This window comes from Nicotiana attenuata, chromosome 3, assembly GCF_001879085.1.
Source record: "Nicotiana attenuata strain UT chromosome 3, NIATTr2, whole genome shotgun sequence".
Taxonomy (NCBI): Eukaryota; Viridiplantae; Streptophyta; class Magnoliopsida; order Solanales; family Solanaceae; genus Nicotiana; species Nicotiana attenuata.
This window is the reverse complement of record NC_031991.1, coordinates 63693247-63703146: the sequence shown is the minus strand read 5'-3', so window position 1 is coordinate 63703146 and position 9900 is coordinate 63693247. Positions and strand designations below refer to the sequence as shown.

The window sequence follows — 9900 nt, the reverse complement described above, 5'->3', positions numbered from 1 at the left end:
GCCCATCAGAAAACGACCTAATGAACACTACTCATCGCTACGCCATGATTGTTCCTCATTTTTCGGCATTTTAGGGCCATAAAAATAGGAATTCGAGATGATTTCTGAATTTTCATGTACTAGTCCATACTATCTGCATGAACTCGGGCAACCGACACTGGATCGCCTTAGATTTTATGGGTCCATCAGAAACGACCTAATCAACAATACTCATCGCTTCGCCTTGACTGTTCCTTGTTTTTGACGATTTAGGGCCATAAAACAGGAATTCAGCACAATTTTTGATTTTTCATGTGCTATAGTCCACGCTATCTACATAAATTTGGGAGAGCAGCTCCGAATTGCCTAAAATGTTGCGGGCTCATCAGAAATGGCCTAATGAACAATACTCATCGCTTCGCCTCGACCGTCCCTCGTATTTTGGCATTTTAGGGCCATAAAACAGGATTCAGCACGACTTCTGAATTTTGTGTGCTATACTCCATGCTATCTGCATAAACTCGGGCGACTAGCTCCTAATCGCCTAAAATGTTGCGAGACCATCAGACACGTAATGAACAATACTCATCGCTTCGCCTTGACCGTTCATCATTTTTTGATGTTTTAGGGTCATAAAATAGGAATTTAGGACGATTTCTGATTTTTCGTATGGCATAGTCCACACCATCTGCATGAACTCGGGCGAACGGCTCTGAATCGCCTAAAATTTTGCTGGCCCATCAGAAACGACCTAATGAACAATAGTCATTGCTTTGCCATGACCGTTTTTTTGGTGTTTTAGGGCCATAAAACAGGAATTCAGGACGATTTCCGAATTTTCATGTGCTATAGTCCATGCCATCTGCATGAACTCGGGCGATCGTCTCCAAATTGCCTAATGTTTTGTTGTCCCTTCATAAACGACCTAATGAAGAATAGTTATCGCTTCGTAATGACTGTTACTCATTTTTGGCGTTTTAGGGCCATAAACAGGAATTTATAGTGATTTTCACAATTTTCGTGTGCTATAGTCCACGCCATCTGCATGAACTTTGGAGACCGGCTCTGAATCACCTAAAATTTTGCGGGCCCATAAAAAATAGCCTAATGAAAATAGTCATCGCTTCGCCTTGACAGTTCCTCATTTTTTGACGTTTTAGGGCCATAAAATAAGAATTCAGCATGATTTCGATTTTACGTGTGCTATAGTCTACGCCATTTGCATGAACTCGGGCGACCTGCTCCGAATAAACTAAAATTTTGCGGGCCCATCAGAAACGACCTAATGAACTATCGCTTCGCCACGACCGTTCCTCGTTTTTTGGCATTTTAAGGCCATAAAACAGGAATACAAGATGATTTTCGAATTTTGGTGTGCTATAATCCATGCCATCTGTATGAACTCGGGCTACCGGCTCCTAATCGCCTAAAATTTTGTGGGGCCATCAGAAACTACTTAATGAAAAATAATCATCGCTTCGTCATGACTGTTCCTCGTGTTTGGTGTTTTAGGGCCATGAAACAGGAATTCAAGACGATTTCCAATTTTTCATGTGCTTATGTCCACGCCTTCTTCATGAATTCGGGTGACGGGCTCAGAATCCCCTAAAATTTTGTGGGCCCATAAAAAATGACTAAATGAACAATAGTCATTGCTTCGCCATGATTGTTCCTCATTTTTTGGCGTTTTAAGACCATAAGATAGGAATTCATGATGATCTCCAAATTTTCGTATGCTAATGTCCACGCCATCTACATGAATTCGGGCGACGGGCTTCGAATCACCTAAACTTTTGTTGTCCCGTCAACGACTTAATGAACAGTAATCATTGTTTCGCCAAGACCGTTCCTCGTCTTTTGGCATTTTAGGGCCATAAAATAGGAATTCAGGACGATTTTTAATTTTTCATGTGTTGATGTCCACGACATCTTCATGAATTCAGGCAACCGGCTCCGAATCGCCTAAAATTTTATGGGTCATAAAAAACAACCTAATGAACAATAGTCTTAGCTTCGTTTTTTGACTTTTTAGGGTTATAAAACAGGAATTCAAGGTTATTTCCAACTTTTCGTGTGTTGATATCCATGTCATCTTCATAAATTTGAGCAACGAGTTCCGAATTGCCTAAAATTTTGTGGGGCTTTAAGTGGTCGCGATTAGCGCAGGTAGATTTCAAGTGGTCGTGCTAGGCGCGAGTTGGTTCGAAGTGGCAGTTCTCGGCGCGGTTAGGTTCCAAGTGGTCGTGCTATGCTCAGATAGGTTCCAAGTGGCAGTGCTTAGCTCGGTAGCTTCTTAATGACCGTGCTAGATGTGGGTAAATTCCAAATAGTTTTACTAGGCATGGATAGATTTCAAATGGCAATTGTAGGCGCGGTTAGGTTCAAGGTGGTCGTGCTAGGCTCAGGTAGGTTTCGAGTGCCGGTGCAAGGCGAGGTTAAGAAACTAACACAACAACAAAAAGGGGGAAATACATAGTTATCAAAGTTTATCAAGGTGTACGCAAGCTGGCATGGACACCACGATTGTCAATCATATAGGTAGACTCATCTTATCATCTGCCAGATATGAATTTAAAGAGTAACAATGCTATAATACATGACTAGCCAAGCAAGCGAATTCTGGGAATGCAACAAGTGACAAGGTTGGTAATACAATCAGCTCCTATATCAACTTTCTTCTTCTTTATTTGAATAAGTAATCAGCTCCAATATCAACTATTACAAGGTAAATAATAACTTTCAGTCTAACTGCTCCTTAATCTCAAACTATTCTGCCAAACAAAATTGACTGCAACATCGGAGGTACCATAATCTAGTAATTCTAGTTACTGCAATATCAAAAGACTGTAAAAGTTAGTGGAACTTTTCAAGGGTTAAATGTGAAAAAAGCGAACTGCTCGACAATTCATCTTTCATCAAAACCAGTATCCATATATCTACTCATCATAGGCTACAACTTTTATCCTTCAAAATTGGAATGCCAGATGTTGCTGCATGGTAGCCATTGGATGTGATACATCAAAAATGAGGCAGATTATGGTGAATCAGACAACAAGAAAGTTCAGCTTTAAGTTAATGAAATGTTACCAGACATCTCAGGTGAACGGATAGAAATTAGAGAAAAGCAAACTGCCGAGCAATATGTAAGCTGCACAATATGTCCAAATAATGTATCCCCATCTCTTGCTAAGACAATGAGATGCCATGACATATGAGCCAAACCAGTAGAGAGGAGGGCTGGCAGACAAGAATCGAGTTGAAACCTGTCGAAATGGTTGGAAGAGAGTCAGATTCAGTTCAATATTAGTTATCCATCCATTTAATACCGAAAGCTAGATAAATATACTCCTAGAAATGACCGTCACTTCAGAAGAGGGAAAGAGGTCAGCTGACCTGTACGTGCATGACAAAAAAAGCTGTTGCGGCCATGAACACAAGATGTAGAATGAAGGGGACAATAGTAACTGGTTTAAATCCTGGATTCTCTGTTGCTTCATCTTCTGATGGCTGTATCACATAGTTCTCTTCTCCCACAGCTGGTTTCCGCCTTCTAAGAGAGTTGCCTATCACAAGTAAAAAATGAGCATTATCTTCACGTTTCAATACAAAATTCTGAAATCAAGTCCCATAGGAATGTGATGAAACATACTGCCAATCACTTTTATATGAGGAAGAGAAGCAGTCATATTAATTCACAGATAACAATGGACATGACATCACAAAGTGCATCAAGATGAACAAGGAGATCCACAGATAACGGATCAAAGCTTAGAAATTCAACTGGGAAGCAAACATTTGAAAGAAGGCATGGCTACAAGTGTGGGCAAGTAAAACTGAACTCTATCCATAAATGCACGACATTCAAAAAAGCAATCATAAACAATGTACCATTTTCCTCTTACCAACTAGCAAATTAAGCAGTGGCCATGTGGCCATGTGGTAGACTGGGAAAATGATGACAAATCTTCAGTTATAACAGAAACACCAAAACCTGCCTTTCATACATGATAAAAGCATACAACAACAACAACATACCCAGTATTATCCCACATCATGGGGTCTGGGGAGGGTAGTGTGTACACGGACCTTACCCTTACCTTGTGACATGATAAAAGCATACATCTTTTGGAAAATGATTCAAAATGCCAATTCGTGTATCAAGCTATACCTTGCCCAGCATCAGATCTGTTTTCCACTGGAAAGCCAACACTCTTGGGTCCTGCACTTCTCTCTAGAGGAATGGATGAAGCAGCAAGTTCTTTATTTGGAGAGGATACCCGAAACCCAAGTGAGACAAAAACCTCAGGCCACAACTTCACATAATGTATGATTGTGCAAAATGCAAGAGATAATATTGGGGACGCAAGAACAAAGTTTGGAATTTGTTTTACTTGAAAATACCTCAAGAAACCCACTCCCCTGAGACAGAAGAAACATCAAAGTCAGCCTCTCTTCTTGGCAGCAATCAATACGGGGTTTAGATGAGGATACTGGCGTTCTCCCAAAAGCTAGTCTCTTTATTTTACTTTTTTTCTTTTTTTGTGTCAAAATCTCAAAAAAAATGCCTGAGAATGCAATCAACAATGAAGCCTTGTTATCTAGGGATCACAAATCAGTCAAAACACCAATGTGCCTTTACATGAACTTTTGTGACTAAGATCTGGCAACACAATGTGGAAAATGGTAAAGTTACAACATAGGGAGGTGATCACGTAGCAATTGATCACCCATGAGAAATATCCCTTTCTAGAGAGATGTTCATTGATCTGGTCGTAGGGCCCACCAGATCCCCAACCCAAGTGGCATCCCACTTCAAATAGATTGCAAAAAGTTCAAATTGAAATAATACCTAAACAATTTCTGCACAAAAAATTAACAAAAAAGGGAAAGATTACAAAAGAATTGATATAAATTGGTAAAAGCGGGAGATTTGACTGTGATGGAAAGATCAAGGTAGTTTTTAAAGTTAGTCTGTCTTAAGGATCTTTCAAGTTATTAGTAGAAAATATAGGGGCAAAGATGAGTATAGACCTTGAGGAGAGGAGAGGACAAAATTATTAATCTAGGGTATTGGGACTGTCTAGAAGTATAATTGAAAATTCTTCTGGTATTAGTCTGAAAAAGAAAACAATCACACGCCCAGCGTTTCAGCACATAAGATAAAACTACAATCTAATATCTACCAAGTCAAATTTTATGCTGAAGGGGCAAATGAGAGTTTCAAAAGGTAGAAAAGATATCAACATACCAATAATGACTTTGAATATAGTTGTAGAGTAAAGGAAGTCTTGCCTTGCACCAAGGCCTCATTTCATCTGAAGTCCCTCCCACACACATGTTGAAGTACCCATAGACTTGAAAAGCAATAAAGGGGAAAACGATAAACAAGCTACGCAAAGCCCCAGAAATAAGAACCAGCAAGGCTGCCTGGCAACAAGTGGAGGATTTAATCTGAGTAATCTAAAAAGACTAAACATTCTCTTCAGCTATACACAATATTTGTAAAATTCTGAAAATCATGGACGCTCAAACAGTTTAATAGTTCATAAACATGAAAACTAAGAAGAAATGATAACTCAAGCCACTGAAAGTTAACATACTCCCTTAGTCCCAATGTGTCTTTATCTATATTGGGAAGTCTGGAAACGTTAAAAGATTCTAATTTGATAAATTAATTTATACAACTCTCGCAAATGTGAAGAATCTATGTTCTTTTAACTAATCAAATTTAAACCGGGTTTCTACCAAACTAACTGTTTTCTTTCATTAAAGAATACCCATATAATATAAAAGTCAGACTAACAACTAAAACACCCATCTCCAGTTAAATAGTCTCAGAAAGTATGGCAAGGAGGTAGTTCTATAAGGAGCATGAGACTCCATAACAAATTTGCTCAACCACCATAAAAGTTTACAAAAATGAGATATAACAAGCATATTGGTGATAAGACAATTCAGAGCAAAAGAAGAAAACTAATTTATGAGAAGGAGAGGAATAGGACATGCGAGGCTTTTGAGTTTAGACCAATTTGAGGGAGATAAAGGGAGATATAAAGTGGGCGAAAACTTTTCTATACCATTAATTTTTTGGAATGTGGACCTTTTCTACAGTAATTTTTTTATTGTAATGCAAAAGCATGTAGATAACAAGGTGTAGATCTCAATATTAATTTCTTTCCTTTTTGTCCTTTGGCCAATAAAAAGTGCAAATTTGATATGCCTTACTCACCTCTCTGCAATGTTTTTATCTCGGATGCCTCCAGGTCTCAGAGTTTGACCGTCTTGAGGTTAGACTAATAATAGTAACTACTTAAGAAACATGGCTCGGAAAGCCTGATAGGCTCATCTTGTTTTCTTTCAAAGATAATCCATTAAGCAAACCAACCCCTCTTAAGCCATCAGCCATGAGTATATTTCATTACCACCCATGGCACACTAGGTTTAATGGCACTCCCTGCAGCTCCTTGGAAAGCAGTGTGCCAACTATGGTTCCGCGAACTCACAGTAAAGTCATGCAGCTCAGTTTAGTATCCTCTCGCACTTCTTAATATAGTGAGATTCAATTTAAGAACAATCATAACATATTAGGCACTGATCCAGAAAGAAAAATGCATCAGTGAAAGGAAGAACAGAAACACAGCAAAACTTACACAAGCATGCTTCCTAACAAAAGCTGCTTCATAGGACCTATGCATTGTCTGGAAACAAATATAGCCAGCATTAAGCACTCCATTCGACCTTGCAAATCCAGAGAGAGCAAGCCAAAGGGTTGCAAAGTTATTTAAACCCCTCATGAGGAAATACAATCCTCCAATGGAACACAGGGCATACATACTCTCAGTATATCTGTTAACACGAAGCACAGAACATACTCATATGCAAGTCCTCGTAATATGAGGTCAACGCAAGGCAAGGCAAGGTAAGGAAGAAAAAATTACATTGATGAGTAAAATATGGAAGCGGGATTAAGGCAAAACAATATAGAAGCTCTCAATGCCACCTCCGAGTCCTTCAAGATGATAACTGAGAGCCTGTGAACCAATAACATATATACAATAAGCAGATTAGGATAAAGGAAATAAGTTCCTTCACAAATGTCCAAAGACAATGCAAATCCAAAGAATTATGTGAGCATGTATACGACAAATCATAATGAATATGTATGTATCACTTCTGTAGTATGTGTGAACTGAGTGAAGAATGAATCTCCAAAAGATGACTCTTGGTATCATAAGCTAAATCTTCTCACACCCGGATAAGCTGTTGTCAAGGACCAGTATCAGGGGAGCACTGTGTTGAATTTTCAACAGACATGCTACTAAAGTTGAGCCAAAGACAGCCGTTACGAAGAAAACCCACAAAACTGATTCAACCACAGATCTGACAATGCATAAAACCACAATAGAAGCATGAGATTGCCCTATTTTTGTGCAAATTCTAGAAAATGGATCCCACATTTACCTTTTGTAGGAAATGGATCCCGCATTTACCTTTTGATTACGAAAACAAGTCTAAATGTGTGACCAGATGGTTGTTACCAGCAAATACTAATCCTCCCAAAGAAATGGGAATTGGGTCTTGTAATCCCCCGAAAAGAGACAATAAGGATTCAGGACCTTTTTTTTACTTGAAAGATAAGTAACATACTAAGTATTTAACACTAACATTTCCAAATGCTTTTGCTTTACAAATTAGAAGTAACTTAAGTTCAAAAACTAACTCCACTCAACATAGATCATTTATGTGTAGTTTTGTAGTATTAAACCTCATGATTACTCTCACCGTCAATCATCTGTTCCCATTCCTAAATTAGTTGAGATGTTGTGGCATTGAATGCCTCTACAGATCAGAAAAAGTCAAAAAAGGAGAATATTTTCAAAGAGAAGTAGTACTTACTCAAAATAAATGAGCAAAGCTGCAAGTTTCTTAGACATGTTTAAATCCCTTAAAACCATAATGGATTATAAAGCTTATAAAAAGAGCAAACTTTATTAACATGTATATGTGTTTACTTAGCATCTATTAATTGAACAGCTAAACAAGAAACTATCCAGCATAGGACATTACCTGTAAAGATAAAATGCAGCCAAAACAAAAGCGAAGTTATTAAGCACATAGCCAGACAGCCCGAGAACAGCTCTTTGTCCGATAAAAGGTATCAATGGGGCAAATACTGCAAAAACAAACATTACATAACTTCATCAATCTAAAAAATTTAAGAAGAAAAAGAATGGTCACTTTTCCCCAAAAACGAGAAAATGAAAAGTACCTGTACGATGAGCATCATTCTTATAGAGCAAGATACATTTTTTGAAGTATGACATGTAACAGATCAGGGATTTCACGTTTATCTACATCTATTCTATAAAATGACAAATCCTGGGCTTCCACAGTCTCTCATACATACTGTCGACATGCAACAGAACAGTTATTTCGCGTTTATCTATATCTAAACTCAGAGACGGATCCAAGATTTTAACTCTATGGGTTCAACCTTTTAAGGTTCTTTTTTTTTTTTAAAGAAAGATTCAATCTTTAAGGTTCTTAGCATTGAACCCATCATATTTTTATTAATGGTTTCATATCTATTATTTGTTGTAACTTTAGTGAATTTTACACATAAGTTTATGCTCCGCGTCGAAAGTACTGGGTTCAGATAAAGCCGGTACTCCTATACAAAATCCGCCCCTATCTATACTACAAAATGCCAAACCTGTATTTCCCATAGTCACTCTTAGAGCCAGTTTGGGAGTGCGGCTGCTTTTCAGGAAGTACTTTTTTAAGTGCTTCAAAAAATGTAATTTTTAATAGTTCTATTAAGTACTTCAATAAGTATTAGGTGCAATTAGCTTATGAAGCATCTAAAGTTTTTGCTTTCGCAAAAAACCCATAAGTACACATTTTTTATGCTTCAATTTGATAACAAATGCAAATTGCATTTTGGAACAACCCCTAAAATTTAAGTCCAAAAGCTCCTAATTATGTCATTGGCAACTTCTATTTAACACAAAACAATTTAATACTCCATTTTTGTACGATGAAAATGCGTACATGCATAGAATATGTAATTATTAATCCACAAAATAGCGCCATAAAATTCAAATAAATAAGAAAGAAGATAACCTGTTCGCGAAAGCAAAGAAATGCAAATCGGAAGCAAAGGCAAAAAAGCATATGTCTGTTCATATTCATATCCACACTGCGCGATTCGAACGAAGTACACACTATCCCAAACAATGCTATCCTCAATCGCCGATGCTAATCGCGGGAAGTACACCGTATCCGAACCGGACTCCGAACCGGAGAGGCAGCTAGGATTTATCGAAGCGGAGGTGTCGTAAGGGCTGAGCAGTGATCGCCAGAGAAGTATTAAGGAGACTAAAATGAGTCTAGAAACTACGGCGTATTTGAGAACGAGGTGAGTGTGGTGGTGGTTGAGATCGCCGGAGGATTTCCCGGTCATTTTCCCGGCGGTTATCGGCAGCGTTGTTCGTCGGAGAATTTAGGACACCAAATTTTGTAACACTAAGAAAGGAAAAAGATAAAAGTAATTAGTATAGTAAATTGTTATTAGTAGTACAAATCATGTCACATTGTGACGTAGATTGTTGAGTCATGTGCAAATAACCTTAAAATATAAATATTTCAGATAAAAGTTATATAATATTAGATATTAATTATAAAGCAGGATATAAAATTATTATTCAAATCTCGTAGTAGATAATTTTTTTTTTATTTGTAGTAACCTAACCCCTTGATTTTAGTACTTGCATTTCATTTCGGTGTCAGTATTAAAAAAATACTAAATATGTCATGTTGTGATCTATCTTGTTTGAGCATATTACATCATATTATTTTAACAAAATTCTTACTATCTACTTTGTTTTTGTACCGTAAAGTCTAAATATGTCTTATTCTATC

General features: G+C 37.6%; 1 protein-coding gene across 2 annotated transcripts; it reads right to left on the bottom strand.

Annotated features, from left to right (window-relative positions):
• On the bottom strand, nucleotides 2627–9535 carry LOC109223931 (GPI mannosyltransferase 2). 2 transcript variants are annotated; one of them, XM_019388429.1, is made up of 9 exons: nucleotides 9103–9535; nucleotides 8047–8152; nucleotides 6918–7010; nucleotides 6630–6825; nucleotides 5228–5406; nucleotides 4148–4398; nucleotides 3373–3542; nucleotides 3067–3242; nucleotides 2627–2969 (listed from the first exon to the last, which is right to left on the bottom strand). In XM_019388429.1, exons 1-8 carry the CDS (start codon nucleotides 9440–9442, stop codon nucleotides 3075–3077), a joined length of 1503 nt encoding a protein of 500 aa, XP_019243974.1. In that variant the 5' UTR covers nucleotides 9443–9535; the 3' UTR covers nucleotides 2627–2969; nucleotides 3067–3074. The 2 variants fall into 2 exon arrangements, with proteins under 2 accessions (XP_019243974.1, XP_019243973.1); XM_019388428.1 differs by having other exon boundaries at nucleotides 2627–3242.

What these genes read in the sequence shown, in the direction of transcription:
- LOC109223931 (XM_019388428.1), bottom strand. Translation starts at nt 9,442, where the DNA reads ATGACCGGGAAATCCTCCGGCGATCTCAACCACCACCACACTCACCTC. An exon ending in TATATTCAAAGTCATTATTG is followed by an intron (nt 4,399 to 5,227) that starts GTATGTTGATAT and finishes CTTCTGTCTCAG; the next exon opens with GGGAGTGGGTTTCTTGAGGT. An exon ending in CAGATCTGATGCTGGGCAAG is followed by an intron (nt 3,543 to 4,147) that starts GTATAGCTTGAT and finishes TACTTGTGATAG; the next exon opens with GCAACTCTCTTAGAAGGCGG.